The sequence below is a fragment of the Scleropages formosus genome, chromosome 5, assembly GCF_900964775.1.
Source record: "Scleropages formosus chromosome 5, fSclFor1.1, whole genome shotgun sequence".
Classification (NCBI taxonomy): domain Eukaryota; kingdom Metazoa; phylum Chordata; class Actinopteri; order Osteoglossiformes; family Osteoglossidae; genus Scleropages; species Scleropages formosus.
In genome coordinates, this window is record NC_041810.1 from 19,578,984 (window position 1) to 19,601,392 (window position 22,409).

General features: G+C 42.8%; 2 protein-coding genes across 4 annotated transcripts in view; both read left to right on the forward strand.

Annotated features, from left to right (window-relative positions):
* Positions 1 to 1,514: 1,514 nt before the first annotated feature.
* slc6a13 (solute carrier family 6 member 13) lies at positions 1,515 to 20,188 on the forward strand. The gene is made up of 15 exons (XM_018754994.1): positions 1,515 to 1,702; positions 5,241 to 5,441; positions 7,272 to 7,406; positions 8,494 to 8,634; positions 9,612 to 9,699; positions 9,782 to 9,914; positions 10,853 to 10,987; positions 12,646 to 12,749; positions 13,463 to 13,587; positions 14,304 to 14,416; positions 15,532 to 15,669; positions 16,144 to 16,246; positions 16,685 to 16,785; positions 17,267 to 17,437; positions 18,479 to 20,188. The coding sequence occupies exons 2-15, from the start codon at positions 5,246 to 5,248 to the stop codon at positions 18,641 to 18,643; spliced, it is 1,848 nt and encodes a 615-aa protein (XP_018610510.1). The 5' UTR covers positions 1,515 to 1,702; positions 5,241 to 5,245; the 3' UTR covers positions 18,644 to 20,188.
* A 671-nt stretch (positions 20,189 to 20,859) lies between these two features.
* The window catches only part of LOC108935979 (protein MON2 homolog), a 30,614-nt gene continuing 29,064 nt past the window's right edge, over positions 20,860 to 22,409 (forward strand). For all 3 annotated transcript variants that reach the window (XM_018754989.2, XM_018754990.2, XM_018754992.2), the window contains exon 1: positions 20,860 to 21,327. In XM_018754989.2, the coding sequence (XP_018610505.2) occupies positions 21,220 to 21,327 (108 nt within the window). In that variant the 5' untranslated portion in view covers positions 20,860 to 21,219. The remainder of the gene's footprint in view (positions 21,328 to 22,409) is intronic.

A 22,409-nucleotide genomic window follows, 5' to 3' on the forward strand; every position in this document is an offset into this window, starting at 1 on the left:
GCATTTAATGAATAGCTATAAAGCACATATTTTATACTGGGACCATTCTTGTGGTTTATATCCATTTCAAATGAATTAATCAAATTTCTAAGTTTTTTTTTTTTTTTCTTTTTAACCAATGAAGCAAGTGTATAGAGACATAATCAACATAGGAGGAATAAACACATACAACTTCATGGATGATTTTATATTGAGTTCACATGTGTTCCTCTACAGTTCCACCTAGAAAGACCAGTGCTCTGCTCTACTATCTAAGCACCAGGTGGTGCAGTAGTTAGTGCTGCTGCCTGTGGACTCAGATCACTGGTTTGAATCCTTCCTTCTGCTGTTGTAGCCTTGATCAAGGTACTTAGCCTGAATTAATGGAGTAAAAATTACCATGCTGTATAAACTGATAAATAATTGTAAGTAACTAACCATGGAAATTAATATTTGGGAAAACATCTTTAAGTGACTAATCACACTGAGCTATGAAGAAAATTTCTGGCATTTCAAGCCTTTTGTGAAAATGCCTCTAATCTCAATACTGACAGCTCATGTGTTTATCTGATGTCTTGTCACTGTATGGAGCACCTTCTGAGACCACGGGCAGTTTAGACCACAGGATGTCCGTCTGCACAGCAACATGGTGGAGCTCCCTGGAAACAGGTACCTTAAGGAGATGACAAAGTAAAAGAAATGTATGTAAATGCTGAAGAATAAAAGTTTTTCTCAAATAAAAGAAAGCTGAAGTAAAAGCTAAATAAAGCGGTGGCAGGGAGAGCAACGTGAGCACTGCAACTTGAAAGGAGTTCAAACAGGCTGAACAGTTTGTCTGTTTGGAGGAAGGAGAGGCGCAGTCTTTGACCGGAATAATAACACCCCCCTCTCATGGTACCAGAGCCCCGTCAGGGAAGCCCAGGAGAGCGCAGCCTGTGAACGAGCCCAGGGTTGCTAGGACCCGCTTCGCACCCTTCTCAGGCCCCGTTGTGGGAAAGTGTTGTGAATGGGGCGCCGGGCCCGTGAGGAAGTGGCTCGGCCCGCGGGAATAAAGCCCCTTTCGGGGGGCAAGCGCGGGGGGGAGGGAAGAATTGGAGAAGTCTTTGGATCCCAAAGTGATGTTTTACTTCTATCAGCCAGGCCTGTTGGCCCCAAGTCCCAAGGGTCTGTACTGCTCGGTGGGTGTGTACATATCTGTGAGTGTGTGAGCTTCCACAACCAGTTCCGCCGTTGGACGGCTTGGGGGTGGGGGTTTACATAGTTAAATATTTGTGACGGGGGGGGGGGGGGGGGCTCCGTTCCCTTCACCCTCCAGCTCCAGCCCTCCCCGGGACAGAGTGGATGGCGAGAAATGTGTGTGTAAAGGTTACGCAACCAGCCCTCCACAAGCAGGCAGCACAGACCTCTAGTGTGTTGCCCCCGAGTCGGAGACGGACAGCCTCCGTGTTTCTCAATGGGACTCAGAGCGGAGGGTGAGGGTGTAAGGTGGAGGGGGTGGTGGGAGGTGGGGCAGAGGAGGGTGGGCAACTGCGTGCGCGCGTGTGTGTGTGTGCGTGCGTGTGTGTGTGTGTGTGTGCTGGGGGGGCAGCAACCCCTCGTTTAGAATTACATAGCTCTCCTCCCCTAATGCCCACTGGTTAAATAGTCCAACCTGAAGGTTTACTGAAGAGTCTGTGGGACGGTCCAGCACAGGACACAGACAAACCCTGACATCCAGCGAAAGGTGAGTCCTGTTCAGCATGACTTTATATTTGTCTATATTTGCCTTTCATAGGAGTTAATGTGAGCTACTGTTTTATGTTAAAATATCCTATGTCCAAAAATGTTTTACATCCCAGATTATTTTTCACCCAGTAAGACCGCAGACTGTTGACTAAATACTGTAGAGTTCCTTCTATTGGATACATTTTTTTTCTGTAGCTAATATTGTAACTGTTTTGCAGTGGCTGTAATTGTGTTTACAATTCATGCTCACTTTCCCTGTTTTAATTTTGAGGGCACAATAATGTGTATTAAAACCTTTATACATTTTTACAGGTACTGATTGACTTAGCCTCGTAAAAGTCTATTTCGCTTGAAAATCCAGCTTTACGCAAATTAAATAAAAAATTTTACATAAAATCATTACGTAGGAATTATAGTAAAAGAAAATAGATATCAATGAAAAAGTTAATTAACTCAAATGCGTATTTTTAAAGTAAGTTAAAGTGTCACTTCCCCACTGGTGCATTTTATTTTGCTTGTTAGGTGTGTTAGCTATGGGTTATGAAGTGAAATATTGATGTTCGCTAATGCATGGTGTGTGTATATATATATATATATATATATATATATACATATATACACACACACACACACATTTTCGGAACCGCTTGTCCCATACGGGGTCGCGGGGAACCGGAGCCTACCCGGTAACACAGGGCGTAATATATATATATATATATATTAATATATTAATAAGTGATTAATAAATAAACAATTTTCATGGGAAATATAAATATAAAGCGGCAAACATTTATTTGATCTATAAATTCTACCGATACTCCTAGCTGCAGACAGAGGAGGAGCTATCACTTTACTCAAAGTCACATGATCTTGATTTATTGTTTTTTTTTTTTTTTTGCTTCGATCCACAAAAATCACTTGTGTGTGTTCTGTGCATTCGGTTGTTTCTCGTGTTGCCACTCCCCTCTGACTCTGTTCTCCACGCATGACACTCAGTCTTGTGTTTGCATGGCTCCCTTTCTGAAATTAATATGGATTACTCATACCCAAACGAGTGATATCTTGGCAGTACCCTGCTGCAATCTTCAACGTTTCAAGACCCCTCGTTGAGTGTTTCTCAGTAGCTAGCTCCAACTGGCAACCCATCAGTTGAGCACACACACGCCGCAGAGCATTGTATCTCAACAGCACAAATCTCAGACCCTTCTGCGTGCAACCACACCTGGTGTGTTTTTTGCGCTACCTGTCAATTTGACATGTGGCTCATGCTCAGCTCGCTCTACGAATTGCACTTTCCAGCTGTGCAAGGACCCAGCTGCGGTTCCAAAGGGTTTGTTATGTGGTTGACTTCCTTGTTTTTGTGATGATGGCTGGAAGTGAGGAGAGCTGCTCTGCACTTCAACCCAACAAATTTCCATGCAAAGCAGCTGAGCGGACAGCACCCAGACAATGGCTATCTGTTCATAAGCGGTGCTGCCTCGTCTTGGCACAGCCAATTCTCGGGTTGCGTGAAAGGACTCATTGAAGCGGAAAAGATGAAGGCGGACCTATGCCTTTCCCATAACCTGTGCCGTGTCTATCCATCGGAGATCCAAATATTTCTGGTCCAAATGTCTTCACTTTCCATTATACAGAATGGAGTTCTGTATCACATAGGTAAAGAGGATCATGCAAACCAGCTTTGTTAGCTTTTGCCAAGTGGGGTTTTTGGGTGAAAGGTTATACGGATGGCTCTGACGTGTACGGCAACCCGAGTGGTGGGAAGAGTCCTGGGAAAAACGAGGGGAGCTGAGGATCCTGGCGGGCAGGGTGATCTCCTGCTGCAAGGGAACTTGAGCCAAGGGAAGCATTCCTCCACTGTGCCAACTCTCCAAATGCCCCAAGTCAAGGAAGACTTTACTATTTTCGTCACTGGCTCCTGGTGGCCCACCCTACAAGATACAACAGATGATGCAGTTGACTAACTAACACTTCTGTCCAGTGACATTTCCTTCTGTGACTTTACCAATTTTTGGACTCCTAGGAAGTGCCAGTGAAGAAATTTACTAATGTTCCTTGCTCAAAGACACAAGAGCAAGTTCTCTCCAAGAATAACCTTTATATGACAGGTGCACATACTCAAAGGGAAAGCTCATTCGTCTTCACATCTGGCTCTTCTTAATTCTTAACCTAGGTGTGTGTTACTACTTTTTACTTGCATAAAAAATAAGCATTAAGCTACACCCCACAGAATTACCATTCAATATCAAAACTATTCTATTCATAGGAGTGTGTCACCCAAAGTGCTACCACAGCCAGAAAAGCAGTGGAAAAACTCAGAAAAGCTCAACCTAAATTTAAACATTTGTTCGCACTTTATTCAGGATTCACAGTGAACTTGGTTTTTGGTATCCCTGACCAGTTCATGCCCAGGGACACCAAAAACCAAGTGCCGGCCTAGTGCTGACAACTGTCTTTGAACCCCTGACCTCTGCAAAGCTTGCACACTATATGTGACATTGGTGTGAGGCCAGCTGTTCCAGAATGGCCATGGAGTTGACAGGCATATGCTGCCTCTTCGGAGGGGTGAAACAATCTCTTGTAGCTCTACAAACGGAAGTCCTAACAGAGAAAAAGAAATACCCTTCAGACCTACCATACCATACCTTTCAGACATGTTCAGACAGGTTAGTGTGCATAGTTTAATAAATAGTATTGTTCTGCCCGCAGATTTGTTTAGTTCATGCGATTAATTGCTTTGTTGAGCGGAACCTTTATTTCCGGAAGTTATACGCAATTTGTGCACATGCGCTATTTCCATGATGCGCTACTGTTGGGATAGGCATAGCGGAAACGTCTTGAGTTCTGTGTGCTTTTCCTACGCCCGTGGAAGCAATAACCGTAAGTTGTGAAGTTCTTGCAGACATTGGCTAAAATGTTTACGTGCTTTTAAGTTTGACCTTTGTAATGTAAACTCTGTTTATTCAGCCATAACTCCACGTTATTGTCCTTGTAAAACGCGTGTGTGAGTTCGCGCTGTGTCACGCTGGTCAGGGTCTTAGCAATCCAGAACCTATCCCAGAATCACTAGGTGTAAAGCTAGACACACACCCTGGACAGGACACCAGTCCATTACAGGGTAGCAGCACGCACGCACACACACACATACTCACTCACTCTCCCACTATGGGCAATTTAGCATCACCAATCCAGCTAAACTGTATTCTTTGTAAGTGGCATAGCATCAGTTCCACTTGTGGAATTTGAACTGCCAACAATGCGATTAAGAATTCTTGAATTACCCCCTTCTCTACTATCCCTGCTTTTGCTATTAGAGAATGAAGGCAAAATATTTGAACATATTCAAAAATATCAAACTATTTAAAGTAACATTTACACATTTTGATTTGCGTTTTTGGTATTTAGATCACTTACCAGCCAATGCCAGTACAGTGTAAGTGTGTTGACCGATGTTGGAATGTACAGAATTATACTGCTGAGGTGCTTCTTTTTCATATTCAGGGTAAACAGGTGGACTGTATTTTTGTGCCTCGCAGGCAACATGGGGATTGTATCCAAAGCAGAGCCGTCAAACGGTCACAACCAGCCGCTGGATATTGTCCCGCAGGTGGAGGGAAAGATAAAGGAGAGAGGCCAGTGGAACAACAAGGTGGAGTTTGTTCTCTCGGTGGCAGGGGAAATCATTGGCCTAGGAAACGTGTGGAGGTTCCCGTACCTGTGCTACAAGAATGGGGGAGGTGAGCCGCCGTCCTCGTTGGCATCTTCCATTGGGTCAGTCTCATTAACTTGAGCCCAAAGCAGATGAGAAAATGGTCTGTTATGGTAATGAGAATCCTTAGCATTTTTGCTCACAATGGTGGTAGAAAGGTGATTTAGCAATAGTTTTGCTAACATCATTTAGGCTGTTTAATTAAATGATTAATCATTTTATTTTAACTTGCACTTTGCACCCTCTGATGCCGGGTAAGGCTCTGGCTCGCCGCGACCCTGCTTGGGACAAGCGGTTGTTGATGCTGGATGGATGAATGGATGGATGGATGGATGGATGGATAATAATAATAATAATAATAATAATAATAATAATGCCCTGTCTTGGTTGTGGAATGTTCATGCGAGCAGAATCTTTACTAGCAAAAGAAAGACAGACCCCAAATTGGTGGTCACCTCTCCTTTAAGGTCAAGAGTCTGTCATGACTTGAACTTGATTTTACACAGCAAAAGAAAAGCACTACTGCTTCTCTGTTCATTAAATATCTTTCTGTATTCATCAAAAGAGTAGTAGATGATATCCACAACAGTATTCACAGTTCCTACTGGTCAATATTTTGCTTCACGTTTATGTATAATGGAGAAGCTGAACTTCTGTAGCTCCAAACTCCAAAACCAACTGTGTCACTGAGTCCTCTTAATTACCACAGTAACATGTCCTCATACACACACACACACACACACACACACACACACACACACACACACACACACACACACACACACACACACACACACACACACAGGCTGAAACTGCTCTTCCCAAGTGGGGTCACGGCGAGCTGGAGCCTAACCCGGCAACACAGGGTGCAAGGCTGGAGGGGGAAGGGACACACCCAGGATGGGACGCCAGTCCATCACAATGCATCCCAAGCAGGACTTGAACCCCAGACCCACCAGAGTGCAGAACCTGGCCAAACCCGCTGTGCCACTGCACCCCCCCGTCCTCTTGGTACAATGTTAATTGTTGATATGCATAAGGCATGTAAAGGTACATCAGGATTTTTTTACTTAAAAAGTAATGTATGTATTTGTGTAATGTATTACTTATATAATACATGTAGCACTCGATGACTTTTTATATATTTTCTCTTTTGCTCAGTAACTTCTTTGAAAATTTGTGCTATTTCTTCCACTACACTGGCACCACTATTCCAGATAGATTGCAGAGGTGTTCTGTGTTTGACTTCCCATAAATCATCAGGGCTCTTTCAAAGGTCAAAGAGTCAGAGAGGCAGCCTGCTGTTTAACCCTTGTTCTCCCCAGTCAGTAGCAGCTGCCTCTGACAGAATGTATTTATTGAGAGCTTCAAAACCCTGACTGCTATTTCTGCCTACAGGAAATCAAGTATCAACTGTTATCTTTTGGGACATACATTCTCAGAAGTCAAGTTGGGTTAGATACGGTGCATTTAAATCTGTGTTTCTCATGTTACATGAGATGCTGCAATAATGGGCCTTGATCTGGTAGATTCTTTTTAACTTCTTACAAACAAACATATGGCATATGACCCAGTTACACAGCTGGGCTTCTTCCTGGACCTTTCCAGGATAAGTGTCTTGTTCAAGGGGTGAGTGCCTTGTTCTAGGGCACAGAAGCAGGTGAGGGGTTTGAAGCAGCAACATTCAGCCTACTGCACCCCATGACACCACCGTATGGTTCTTCTTTTGTGTAGAACAACTAAAAAAATTACCACTTGTTCATCTTCTCATTAACAAGAGCAGTTCAAGGAAAGCAGTTGACTGCAACCCACTCCTGCTTTATTTCCTTAATGACAACGCCCCCCGGTGCTCCTACAGGTGCATTCTTCATTCCCTACCTCATCTTCCTCTTCACCTGCGGGATTCCTGTGTTTTTCTTGGAGACGTCCTTGGGCCAGTACACCAGTGAGGGGGGTGTCACCTGTTGGAGGAAGATCAGCCCGCTCTTCGAAGGTAAGCCTCACATGTCCTTAAAACTGAAACAAGGATTTCTGAGCCTTACCTAATTGACAGTCCTGCTGGCTGCTTTCAAACATTACCCTGTATGGATGGAAGAAGATAAACAGTATGCTCCAATCAGCTCTGTGGTGTATGATCCACACCAGTAACATGAGACAACAGCCTGCAAAAAACAAATACGTAATTACGTGGTCTACATGGCACAGGCTTCCTTTGCATGATTCCTCCACATAATTATTTTACTGAAAATCTGATCATATGGTGAGTTCTCAGAAAAATAACTCTTAATTGCCATTAATTGAAAGGAGGAAAATGAAAAAATGCATTATTGAGCCACAAAGGGTTAACCCATTTTTTTTCATCATTGCTGCAAAATGATCTTTAAACATGGAGAAAATCAAATGCAAAACCAAGTCCAGGATATCAGAACACAGCATAACAAGTCAGTTCTAATAATGTGACTTAAAACACTTGTAACCCATCTCTGCTGATTTATTCATGAGGTGTTGTATATAACAAATGAATAGTAATAGTAGATCAAATCACATTATGTTATTCGTAATGATATGGTTTTACTCAAGTATCACTTAAATTGATCGATAAGGCTTGCCTTTGCCTTTTCCTCTTTCTCTTTCACCTTCCAGCACTTTTTGTAAAACAGTTGTATGTTATGAAACAATTCTGTGTTACACTGTTCAGAAAAATCAGTTTGGTTTAGTGAATAATTTTTTTCCCTCTTGGGGGCATGGTGGTGCAACGGGTTTGGCCTGTGTCTGCTCTCTGGTGGGTCTTGGCTTCGAGTCCCAGTTGGGGTGCCCTGTGACGGACTGGCATCCCAACCTGGGTGTGTTGCCGGGTTAGGCTCTGGCTCGAGACAACCCTGCTTAGGACAAGCAGTTTTAGTGTGTGTTTTTCCCCCTTTCTAGTTTTCAGTCAAAAATACAATAGGTATTGTACTTTATTAAAGTGGTTTCAATGTTAGAGGAGGGAGTTTGGTTGTTTGTGGGATTTTTATATGGTTCTAAATCCTTTTGTAAGTTTTAGAAAAAACATAACATGTCGTTCCTTTCCATTGGTACAGGTGTTGGTTATGCAACCCAAGTCATAGTGGCACTTCTGAATTTCTACTACATTATTGTTCTGGCCTGGGGGATTTTCTACCTCTCTTATTCTTTCTCTTGGGAACTGCCCTGGTCCTCCTGCAATAACACCTGGAATACACGTGAGTCCCACAGCATTACCGTGCTTATCTGGCTTTTCATGTTCCTGGTTTAGGAAATTCTAGGACAACACCAGTTGTAGCTATAAAGTGCTTTTTCAGTATGGTTTTTAAAAATCAAAGTTGCTTGATATGTTAACTCCTGTGTTTTTTTATTAAATTTTATAAATTTGTTATTATTATTATTATTATTATTATTACAGGAATAAAACTAAAAACTTAAAGTTTTAGTTTTAACTTTTTAACTACAGCATCTTTTTATTAAGGTTGTATTTTTCAAAATCATTGCCCGCAGTGATTTAAACTGTGTTCTGTTATATATATATATATATAAATGCCACTTGCATATGCATAGAGGCCAAAGCAGGTGAACATATGAGACCTGGTTAATTTGAACATGTAGTATTACTTCCATAAAAGTTTCGTGGACTTGTGTTGCATTTCAGCTTGTAAGGAATGCAGAATGGGTGGAATATGCAAATAACTCTTTTAACTATTATACTCACTTGTTAGACTGAGTTAGATGTTAGATGCCAGCTAGGAGATGTTTTTGTATCAGTACACTGAGAATGGTTGAGGATCATTTCTGCTCATTTGAATAGATACAGTTATACTGGAAAATTTGTGAAGCACTATACATTAAAAATCCTGGTTTAATAAAAATGAATACCTTTTTTTAAACTTTACCTTGGAAAATTACTCGGAATCTCGTTTATAATAAATTTGTTGAGTTACTCTACCTTGACGTTTACTTGTTTTTGCACATCCACCAAGTCTTTCTTCTGCAGTTATATACATGAATGCCTTTAAAAAATACTTTTTAAGAAGAAAACCCTTTCTTAAAGAAAGAGGTTTAGATTAAACATGGAGTTCTTAGTACAAATGTAACGCAGAAATGAGACATTTAGATGGAGGGGTTCGCATACTCACAGGCAACATGGTAAATGAATTGCCTTGTGCTGTGTGTTTCCGACTATTAGCATCCTGTGTGGAGTTTCAACGGGGACAAGATTTGGTCAACTTCAGCAGCCCTGAGAACGCCACCTCCCCCGTCATCGAGTTCTGGGAGTGAGTGTCCCAGCTGAACCGCTGTGCCGCTCTGACATGTGTGGGAGGCCCTGGCACCAGCTCCTCCCCTCTGTGTCTGCAGGAGGAGAGTCCTGAGGATCTCCTCGGGCATCGACCACATCGGGGTGCTGCACTGGGACCTGGCGCTCTGTCTGCTCTTGGCCTGGTTCCTCTGCTACTTCTGCATCTGGAAGGGTGTGAAGTCCACTGGAAAGGTTGATGTTTACCATGTACACTGAAGTGTTGTTTACACTCCGTTAATGATTAAAGCAGCACGGTGGTACAGCAAGTAGCACTGCTGTCTCACTGCGCCTGGGAGGTACGACAGGACGTGGGTTTGATCCCGGCTCAGTCTGTGTGGAGTTCGCATGTTCTCCCTGTGTCTGCGTGGGTTTTAGCTGGGTACTCTGGTTTCCTACCACACTCTAAAGACATGCTGTTCAGGTTCCCCATAGTGTGTGAGTGACAGAGAGAGTGTGTTCCACTGATGTATGGATGAGTGACCCAGTGTAAGTAGTGTATCTAGCAGTGTAAGTCACCTTGGTGAATAAGGTGTGTGGGCTGATGACACCCGATGGTATCCATCGGAAGTCACTTTGGAGAAAAGCATCTGCTAAGTGAATAAATGTAAAGCTCAATTTTAAAAAATTATATTTTTCATTGTATTCATATATATGTTGTATTTTGAGTTTTTATAACATATACTGTATAGTAAAATATTTCAATGGAAACTAAAGTTTTCAAAAAAATCCTATATTTAGGATGCTAGGCATCCACAGAATATTTTTTGGTGAAAGTGATGATCACCAAAATGAAGGCAATGAAAGCAACGAGGGGGAAAGTAATTTTATTATTCTTGCACCGTACTATAGCTGTAGCTATATCTTCTTCCCCTTTCCTGAATGCAGATATTCCACAATTTCTCCAGCAGTTTTCAATAGAGTATTTGTCAACCCACATTTTCTTTAAAGGAGTCAGAAAAAATTGTCAGTTTCCGAAGAGACAAACAGTAGAAAGAAACATGTTTTATGACCCTTCATCTTAGTTTTAGCACATCAGTATTTATCACAGAGCTACCATTAGATGAAATAGTCAGACCTCGGTGATCCGGTGGTCTCAGGTACGGGGTCAGTATCTTGTTTGTGGTCTCCAGGTGGTGTACTTCACGGCCACCTTCCCCTACATCATGCTGCTGATCCTGCTCATCCGAGGCGTGACTCTGCCTGGGGCCTCCAGGGGCATCCAGTTCTACTTGTACCCGGACCTCGGCCGGCTAGCAGACCCACAGGTACAGAGCGCTGTACAGAGCTCTTCGATCATGGGTAATAGTACTAGAATGGACGGGAGCAAAAGCACCGAGGTAGAATTATTCCTGGCCATTTCTGTTTTAAATGGATCACTATGGTATTTTTTTTTATAACACATACAGTTAGATGGCCCTATGTGACCATTTTACTATGTGTTTCTTGTCATTTCGTTTATTTTCTCGGGAGAATTGTATGAATGCCCTGTATATCATTTGAGATAGGGTTAGGGTCAGGGATGCAAAAACAGTGTTCCCCATCACGGAGGGGTACTGTGCAATGGATTTGCAGTACGCCTACAATTCCGAAACATTCTGAAACCCCAGTTTTGCACTTTTGATCCCTCCTTATCTTAGAAAAAATCAATATTCTGCACAGATTTCTGTAACCGCAGTTTTACGCAGGAGTCTCGGATATTCTCGTAATGTTCCCAGAAGGACTGTTCATTGGCACATTTTAATTTTAGCATGCAAACCCCCATGAGGGTAAGACTTTCTTTCCAAAACAATTAATTCAGTAAAGCAATTCTGAGCAAAGTAAAACAGACACGAGCACAGCCTCCTTGTGTTTAGCTGCCTGTTGCTATTCAAACACAATTGCCTCCCCACAGGTACAGACATGCCATCCACGTTGCTCCTAGGATGCTGAAGTTTAAGATGTTTTAATAGGAATAGAATGACTTGAAGGAGCAAAAGGACTCTTTGCAGCATCATGACAGATCATGAATATGCAGCGTACTGACGTGAGACTTAGCGGTGAGCTCATCAGAGGAGGGGCTGGGAGCTCTGGTGTTGCTGTGCTCAATAGGCTTTCTCACGTGAGCGAAGCTCCATGGGCTCCGCGAACAACGGCAGCCCTCGCAATGGTCGGAGTGTGCTGACCACCACCGGCACAGTGGAAAAGTACCGCTTGGCTCTGTAGAGCTGGGGAGATGTGAGCCAAATGCTCAGTTTACTGCTGGGAAAGAAGACAAGGGGGCATGGAAAGCAGTTCTCTCCATCAGACACCAGCATAAGCCCTCAGGATTCTGGTGGTCGATGTTCACTTTGCCTGCCTGCCTTCTTTTTCCCAGAAAAGGTACACAAATAACACATATATATGACAAAATATTTATTTACATATAGACACATAAAAATGACGAAAAAAGGAAAATAAAATTTGAATTTATAAATAAAATGTTATTTCTATGTGATTTTGAGAACACGTATGTGTGACATGCACAGATTTATACTTTTAATGAGTGGAAACGGATGGAAAAGTAAACTTATTTTCAAGGCTGAAGTTTTATAAGGGAACAAATGGATATAAACTATTTACTGTGTAGAGCGATAATTTATTTAGCGGAAAATGTTACTTACAAAGTTGCAAAATGTCAAAAACATGGGTCGGCGATGCGTTTTAGCATCTTTACATGACATATAATTTGACAGTTCCTCAATTTTCTAATAAAACTGTTTCTTTGTCGTTAAGCATTTTTTAAAATTATTTCTTGCTCAGACTACAGCTTGGTGCCCCAAAATTTAGCTCCTTCACGATCTCCCTAAATGCTTTCTGGGCTCCATGAGCACCCAGCTTTTACATGCATGGTGACACACGTGAAAAGCTGTTAACCTCTCGCACCCACTTGCTTTCTACCAAACAGGTATGGATGGATGCAGGAACTCAGATTTTCTTCTCCTACGCCATCTGCCTGGGCTGCCTCACAGCTCTGGGGAGTTACAACAAATACAACAACAACTGCTACAGGTGCCGTTCCGGCCAAGCGGAGAATATTTCACAAGTCAAGTTATGCCCTTATCCATCTATGAAAGAATGCAGACAAAAGTCAGAATTTTCCCAATGAGAAAAAATGAGACAGTTTTCATATGCAATCATCCTAACTGCAGTTAATATTTTTGCTAAAATTACTGTACTAATGAGAACTATTGGGTTTCCTTGAAAGGCTCAAATGAGCGACCTTTCTCTCTTTCATTATGCCCAGTACATTATTACAAAATTAATATGGTCATAACTCACGCATACATTGTCTGAAACCACTTGTCCCAAACGGAGTCACGGCAAACCGGACCCTAACCTGGCAACACAGGGTGCAAAGCTGGAGGGGGAGGGGACACACCCAGGACGGGACGCCAGTCCATCACAAGGCACCCCAAGCGGGGCTCGAACCCTAGACCCACCGGAGAGCAGGACCCAGCCAAACCCACTGCACCACCGCACCCCCCCCCCCCCCCCCCCCCCCCCCCCTTATTGTCATAACTTTCTTAGACAAAACTTTTACGCGAGTGACGTATAAAATTTTACCGTAACAGTTCCAGTTAAGGACTACGCACAAGTCTACTGTAGGGTCTCCCTGGGACTTGAGCATCCAGCAGGTTATTAGCCCATGCCCTTAAGCACTGATACTGGTACTACTGACCCTTTTCTCTATAAGCTCACAGCTGCTGTATGCTCTGTTACAGAGACTGCCTGGCTCTTTGCTTCCTAAACAGTGGGACTAGCTTCGTCGCCGGCTTCGCCATCTTCTCCGTCCTGGGATTCATGTCTTACGAGCAGAACGTGCCCATTTCGGAGGTGGCCGAGTCGGGTGGGTGAACTGAGCCACATGAGTCCCCGGTTGGGTCTTTATGTAGGGACAGTCGGAGAGAGCAAAACAGCTGCAGAACAGCTATTTTTGGTGTGTGGTGTTTCAGCGCATAAAGGAAAGTATTGCATGAAATTATCAAATTAAGTGCCAACACACACCTCCAGGTCCAGAGCTTTTTTCTCAGAACATCTTGTAAATAGGTGGTCAACAGAAGAAAAAATTTTTCTAATTTCAGCCTGCCTGCACATTTAGCTATTGTGACTGGAAGATAATCGATGGCGTATCACTGCTGATGGTCAGGGAAGGAATGACTGCTGAACACCGGACAAGTGCCTTTCACTGGTTGGTTGAGAATGGACCATAATTGAAACGTAAAAATTAGATTTGTTTATTTAGCTGCAGCTGTTCTCCAAAGTAAATTACATTCTGAAGGTAATGAAAATTATTTACCCATTTATAGAGTAGGGTCGTTTTAACTGTTCAAGGTAAGGAATTCAGAAAAAGAACCTTGATGAAGGGTACTACAGCAGGAGGTGAAGCAAACCACTTGTGCTAACCACTGCGCCACCTGTTGTATTCACATTGTAATTACAAGCTATATCAAAAAAATATTTTACATATTGAAATGTTCATTCCATGTTCACTGTCACTGGAATCAGAGCTCGAATTCTGTAGAGACCGAAGTTCCCTGACAATCCCGATGTGGCCCTTCTTAGGTCCTGGACTGGCTTTCATTGCATACCCCCGGGCAGTCTCCATGATGCCAATCTCACCGCTGTGGGCCTGCTTCTTCTTCATCATGATCATCTTATTGGGGCTGGACAGCCAGGTATGGCTCCATGTTCACAGGGTGAATATTACACAGTTCAAAGCACATTCAGTAAAATCTTTTTCTGTTGAACATTCCAGAAAATGGCTTTCAAAAGATTTTCCTCACCCTTTTACATTTATTCTTGTCACAGCATAGAATTTTAATCTGTAAAAATCATGCATTTTCCCTGCACAAACACGAGAAATATTAACACATTGATAAACCAAGAAGTGCTGTCTTTGTACTCACTTCCCTTAATTGCAGTCAGGGTCCCCGTATTTTTTTTCCCCAATTTTTTCCCCCCAAAATGATAGACTTTTTTCTCTCTTTTGCAAAATTAATCTCACTCAAGTCAGTTCTTTGGAGAGATGATTTTGACATCCACTTTCACAGAATGTCTCTACGAGTTTTTTTCTTATTTTTTTTTTTGCTTGTTGCTTCTTTCCAGGCTGAAAAACTCAACTTTAGCCCCATCAGACCACAAAATCTTTCTCCAGAAGGTCTCGGGATCTGTCAATTGGCTGAATGATGGCCTTTCCCAAGAAGGCCAAACCTCTGTAGTACATAAAAGACATTTCATTCCTGAACAGCTTTTCCCATCTTAGTCAATGAGCTCTGCAGCTCTTTCACTGGTGGACTTGGCCCTTTTTTTTACACTGGACTTGACCATGATCCTTCAGATGGTTAAAGTTCTTGCTAATATTATTATAACCTTCAGTTTTGCCTCCTAACTTCTTCATTTTGAAGTTTCCCAGGCAGTTTTTTAGTCTTCATGGCACTGATCTGATTTGCTATTTCAGTCATAAGTAATACACAATATATTCTCCACCTACACAGCTGAAAACAGCTGTATTCTATATCAGTACATATACATATATATATAAAAAATCTTTAACCCCTCCCTCCAAAACAAAAACAAGAAATAATCAACTGGGGGCTTTAAAGCAAATTTTTTTTAAAGGCACTGTACATGGTGAAACCCACCCCTGTTCATTCAGGTGACACTGCTCTACCCAGAACATAATAAAATGGGACATATCGCTTTTACAGTATTTGTAGATTCCACAGAATGAAACGCGGCACAAATAAAAATGTTGACGAAATTTGCTTTAAAATGTCCCTTCCCCACCTAGTTTGTCTGCGTGGAGAGCCTGGTGACAGCCATGGTAGACATGTACCCTTCTCTCTTCCGCCGCAAGAACCGTCGGGAGCTCTTCATCCTGGCTGTGGTGGTGGTCTCCTACCTGATGGGCCTCATCATGCTCACGGAGGTACAAACACAGTTCCCAGTCCCAGTGCATGCTGGGAAACCTATCAACTCTTTACAACACTATGCAGATTCCAGTGCTATTTATGAACAGGGAATGCAGTTCAACAGTGAACGGGCTGAGCCTTTGCATGAAGAGACTCACGGTGTCCTGAAAAGTACACTGCGTATTAGTTTCAAGGCTAAACAGCTTTTTAAAGTGGTACAGAAGGATCAACTCACCACATATAGAGAATAATTGCTGCACTAATACTGAGTGGCAAAATTAATAAGAATAATAATTGTAGAAATTATGGAATATTGGTAGCTCCAGAGAATTGTTTGCATTCTTGGGTGTATGCAGGGCTGGTGGGCTTGATTGACATCAAGTTCACAAGTAAACCACTCAGCCCTGTGTCCACAGAAACAAACAAGCACACTTTATTTTATTGTTGAGCCTTCCTTAACTGCCATTGACCACCGGCTCGCCGCTCCACAGGGCGGAATGTACGTCTTCCAGCTCTTTGACTACTATGCCGCCAGCGGAATGTGCCTTCTCTTTGTGGCTATTTTTGAGACGGTTTGCATCGCCTGGGTTTACGGTAAGTCTGGGGCAACTTAGTGAAATGAAGTCCTATGCAGTGGCGACACTATAATGACGGAACCTGTGGTCTTCCATAATTTGTAGCCCTAACACACTCTCCCCTGTGTCGGGCCTTTCTGTTGTTCACGATCAGATTTTTTTCCGTAAAATAAAATACCTTTCATAAAAACTTTAAACAATGATGATGTATGGATGAGTGACCCATTGTAAGTTGTGTATCTAGCAGTGTAAGCCACCTTGGTGAATAAGATGCGTGGGCTGATAACACTACATAGTATCCGTTGGAAGTCGCTTTGGAGAAAAGCGTCTGCTAAATAAATAATTGTAAATGTAAATTTTCACTTGTATAAGGAATGCTTTTTATAATTATTTTTACAACCGTGAAGCCATGTATGCCTTTTATCTATTTCCACTTATTTCGATTTTGTTCTGCCAGGAGCTGACCGTTTCTATGATAACATTGAAGATATGATAGGATATCGGCCAAATCGTGTCATTAAATATTGCTGGATGTTTTTCACACCTGCTACCTGCTTTGTAAGTAACATTTCTCTCAGGCTTACAGTATTACTTTAGGCTCTAATTTATTTTTGTTTCACTGCCTCAAAAACATGGGGTAAGTCTTAGGGGCATATATTCATTTTGGGGCCAGCAGATATTTTAGTGGTTTAGTGGTTAGCGCTGTTGCCCTGCAACTGAAAACGTTGCTGGTTTGAATCCACACTCCCTCTGTGGTACCCCTGATCAGTGTAGTTACTTTAAATTACTGCAGTAGCTTGCAATAAATAAGCAAAAACAAAAACATCTGAGAGCAACGTAGCTGTCATGGTCTTCAACAGGTGGTATTAAAGCCATAGGTGAAAACTTTTAATAATTATTCTCCTCATTTATGTCAGCATTTCATGCATATGCAATGGGAAGCCCTTTACATCACTAATGCTGTCTGCCAGGTGAGCACAAAAAATGGCTCTGGTGCTGCTATGACATCATCTCTTGTTTTCCTTCTGTGCTGTTCCAGGGCACCTTTGCTTTCTCACTCATCAAGTACACGCCGCTGAAGTACAACAACGAGTATGTGTACCCGCAGTGGGGGTATGCACTGGGCTGGATGCTGGCTCTGTCCTCCATGATTTGCATCCCTCTGTGGATTGTCTACAAACTGTGCACCACCAAGGGCACTCTGAGAGAGGTATATCTGCATCCCCCACCGTTTACTGCTCATTCACATTTACACTTAATCCCCATCAACCAGTCCGAATTCATTCCTGAAACCAACCGAATGTAGAACTTATTCCATTAACAATTACAATTTGTTCCGGCCCATCCCAAATTCAACCCAGATTCACCCTAAATGATGTCTAGTGATGCCTAGTGTAAGGATAAAGTTTTGCAACGCATTAAAATAGAAAGGACAAGAATTTATAACCAAATTATATATAAAATAAGTGTTAATGATTTTTTCAAACCAGATCCAGATCATGTTTAAAGGTGGCATCTCTGACCACTATGCTACCTACTGCCTCTCTAACTCTAACTTTTTTCTTCTTTAGGAGCCATTTCTCAATAATATAGTGCTGTAATACATAATTAGTTAGACAATGAAACTACAGTGTATTGAAAGAGGATGTAAACTCAAACAAATGATATGCAAACCAGACGGCAGAGTGCCAGAACGCAACTGAGAGCATGGGTACCTCATACCCACAATGCATTGCATCACTATCTCTTTCGCTCAGCTGTTTCGTGCAACTTTCAAATGCTCTCTTACCTAATTGTGTCGGAGCAAATGCCATCAGACCGGACACAATGTCTGGTCCAATTAATGATAGGTGCTATTAATAACGTCAAACTGGAGATCTGAAAAGCAGGATATCAGGGGATGAATATAATTGTTTTGCTCACCAATTTTAGAAGCAACTTATACTGATTTATCCCTTTATACAGCATAATCATTTTTACAGTAACAATTCAGGATAAGTAATTTGTGCAGGGGAACTACAGAAGGAGATGAGGTTCAAATCTGGGTCCTTCAAGTGCCAAGGTGGCAGCTCTAAGCACTCTGCCACCTGCTTACCTTCTGCGACCTTGACCTTTCACTGTTTGTGCCCTTTCTGTACCCTGTCCAATGTCAAACATTTAGAAGGACAGGTACAGTATTCACCGGGACTGTTCACTTACGCTGGCAGTGCTTTGATGCTCTTTGCGCACCATCTCTCTGTGATCTTTCCAGCGCCTTGCATACCTCACCAAACCATCTACAGACTTGCCTCGGACCAAGCGGGAGCAGGAGAAGCTGCTGGCTGCCTACAGCCCTGATGATGATGCTTCTCACCGGTCAGCGCAGCTCACCAAAGACGGCTACCTCCCTGTACAAGACAAAGAGTCGCACTGCTAGGCATCCCAGCCACCCCATCACTTCCATCCCCCTGCAAGCCTCTCAATACCTCATAGACCGCAGCCAAATAAACAACAAGTGTAGAGAGACAGATTCAGGGCTGCTCTGCACTGGCAGTGCCAGGAGCTGGTACGAGGCTTCCGCCTTGATGAAGGACAGGTACCGTTACCATAGTACCATAGTAATCTCTGACCTTCACGTGTTTCTGGGAGCCGTTTGCTGCTCCGGCACCCACTCCGTTTGGACTGCACTTGTTGCATCTATGGTGCTGTTTGGCAGGGACTGATTTGTTGGATGAACAGGTAGCTTTTCTTTGTCCAGCTGCAGAACCCCGAATCTAACTTAGTCACATAGTGATGGTGGTTTTTTTGTGGTATTTCTAGTGACCACATCTGCTTTCTGAGGAAGCTTGTTTCTCCACTACAGGAACATTACAGATGTTCTTTACAAGTATTACAAGTGTCAGTACCAATGTTTAACAACAGCTGCAAACAAAGTAGAGAACTACAATTTAACACGGTATAACAATAGCATTATGGCACTGTTTTACGGTGGGTTGTTAACTTTAGGACTGAACGTGTACAGATGTGTACAGATGTGTGCGCATGCTCTCAAACAAAACAGGCATAGAGACATACCTAGATACACACATTCGTTCATTTACATGGAAACATGGTGTCAGACACATACACACACACACTCACTGCAGCAGACATGCATATAAATACACAAACACACACACACACACTCATATATAGACATACACACATATATATATAGATACACACGCTCCACGCTCTTTGAAACTGAGCCAGATACAGACACGCAGATATACACACACTTTCTCTCAAATAGTCACATGCGGCGATGAAACAAACACTCTGAAATGATCAAGGTAATACTGCTGTGCAGGGAAAATGTATTGAATCCAGTGAAAGTGAGTTTATCTCAGTATTGGTGAAGTATTACTGTGACTTGATCAGTGTTTTCAATGTGCACAACTGTTGTTGTAAGTAGTTCTTTCTTTTTATTTTTTATTTTTTTTTAAAAAAAAAAAAAAAAACATTAAATTGTTGCTGGCTGAAGACCCGAATGTACTGTAACCAATCTACCACTGTGCTTTTTCTCCAGCCCTTACTATGAAACGTTTCTTGTTATTTGCTACATTCATTCTTACTGGGAGCACATAGTTGTAATGACTGAATAGTACGATAAAAGTTTCGTATAAAATTATTAATAATTAAAATGTCTTATTTTTGTTGATATGAATTATTGGATTTTTTTCTTTTGTCGTGTTTACTTAATTCTCTCAACAATTTGTTTAATTTCAGCTAGACTGTATTGTTACAGTGAGTAAAATGCATGTGTACATGAATTCTGAGGGCAAAACTGCTTTTTCATACTGTTTTTATATTGATGGTGAAGCAATGTAACTATCCTTTCAATATGTCATTTAATCAGTTGGCTGTGGAGGTTGTCTTAAATAGGCTATAGGCCTACAGATCATATTATCGACTATTAAAAATTCATATTCTCACTGTCATAAAGTATACTGTACTTATAAGCAAATAAAAACAAAAATGATTGCATATTGCTTCAGTGAGTATAGTCTATGCATATTCATTAATTCAGTGTCCAAATGCTGGCTGGATTTTGGGTAAAATTTTCTGAAAACACAGAACTGTTTGAAGAGTGATTCTCCATAACACACATTTTCTAGAAATTTTATCAACCTGTAGCTGTTTCATGCACCTGTATAAAGAAAACAATAACGCTTGAAGAATTTTACAGATTTGTTGTGCATCGTACACACTTTCTGTTCGCTTAGTATACTTTCATTGGGATGTTAAGTAGTTTTGTCAATTTGTAGTTCATCCTCATTATCGTGTGGAACAGAAGTTGAGCTAAGAGCTAGTAAGTAAGTCCATGACACACGACTGACACGACGACGGGAATAATCTTTAAATGCTTTTTCTTGTGTGCCTGTATACACAGTACAAAACAGTGAGAAGTCATTATTCTCACATTTACAATTTACTTAAGGTACAGTTTGAACGTTTTGATGCCACCGGCGGGCGGTAGGAAGATTTTGATTCCCCACGGAACTCGATCTTCCCTCCGTGTCGCGGAAATTCAACCGAGACCGGACCGAAATCGCCGCTACACCGGAGACGCGATGAACGCGCTCCGGTCGGGGTGACGTGTCCGTGATGCACCGGCGGCATTGTGGGATCGAGCGCAGCAGCAATAGTGACGCCTCCTCAGCTTTGCTTCGCGAGCACAGTCGCGGAACGCGTGTGAGCGGGGGGTGGGGGCCGTCGCAGTGTCCGCGCGCGTGGAGCTCCTGTCGCGCTTCTAGGACGGCGGAAGTAGGCGTCGCGCTCCCGGTCCATGTCAACGTCCGCAACCGTCTGCAGGGGTTGGACGACGGAAGGTCGCTTCCATGGACGCTGCTGCTGTGCTTTCCGCTCGCGTGTCTCCCTGTGCGCCCGCGGGAGGTGAGTGAAGGCCGGCCCGCGAAAATACTAGGACTATTTATTTCGTCGCCGGAAACTCGAATCAACGGCGCCGCCACGATGAGCCCCAGTAGCCCGGAGGTGGTGAAGCGGCTGCTGGACAACATGCAGGCGGACCTGCGCGCTCTCTCCATGGAGTGCAAGAAGAGATTCCCGCCGGTGAAGGAGGTACCGCGCGCCCACTGCACGTTCCCTCCGGTCCTGCTGCTATGTTTTGTCAGTAATTGTAAATTTATCAGAGCATTTCTTTATTGGCCGCTGTGTGTGTAAGTCACTGAGTGATACTATGATACTATGTATATGACATATGTTCTGCCAGTCTTCCCCCCGCCCGGTTGTTGCTTAAGTTAAATTAAAATACCGGCCGCACCAACGAGGTTTGCGAGATGCAGCTGAGCTGACGAGAAAATGTGCAGTGGCGTGCGCAAAAAAAATTGTATAAAACCTGAATAAGTAATACGCTCATCATCATGCCACCAAATTAGTATATTATAATTTATAGTTGCCGCTTCTTTTCCAGGTTGGCGCTCATCATCATGTTGGTCTGACTAGTCTGACTCTGGGTCCCCGTCTTGCAAACTAATCTGTGACTGCGAGTTGGTCGTTACTATCAAAGTTCGTAAGTCGAATCTAAGAAGCGGCGGGTTAGGGACTCCTCCTCAATTGTATGTGCGGCTACTCGAGTCCTAGGCTAATGTGTATCATTATTAAAAGCCACAACCTGGATCTGTACATCCTGCATAACATCCGCAGGATCCAGCTTTACCTCACAACAGACTCTGCCCAACTACTACTTGTCCAGGCCGCCATGGTGACTTCCCGTCTGGACTACTTGTACTTCAACTCTCCCCTGTCTGGCCTTCCTGCTACTGCCATCAAACCTCTACAGCTGATACAGAACGCTGCTGCACGCGTTCTGTTTGACTTGCCAAAGCGTTCCTATGTATCTCCTCTACTCGTTTCTCTGCACTGGTTTCTTATAGCTGCCCGTATCAAATTTAAGACCCTGGTTATGACCTACAAATGCATCAATGGAACTGCTCCCAGATATATACAGGACTTGATCAACCGCTACATCCCAACTAGACCTCTTCCACATCTGCCCGCTTGGTGGTCCCGTACACGAAAGGTAAAGCACGGAGGTTCTCGGTTCTGGCTCCGTTCTAGTGGAACGACCTCCCCCTTTCACTCACAACTGCTGAAACTTTGTCCACATTTAAAAAGGGTCTGAAAACTCACCTCTTGCAGAC

Bases quoted from the DNA above. Each gene is read 5' to 3' on its own strand.
- slc6a13 (XM_018754994.1), top strand. From the start codon at position 5,246: ATGGGGATTGTATCCAAAGCAGAGCCGTCAAACGGTCACAACCAGCCG. The intron at 15,670-16,143 runs GTACAAACACAG...GCCGCTCCACAG, and splicing joins GCCTCATCATGCTCACGGAG to GGCGGAATGTACGTCTTCCA. The intron at 17,438-18,478 runs GTATATCTGCAT...TGATCTTTCCAG, and splicing joins CCAAGGGCACTCTGAGAGAG to CGCCTTGCATACCTCACCAA.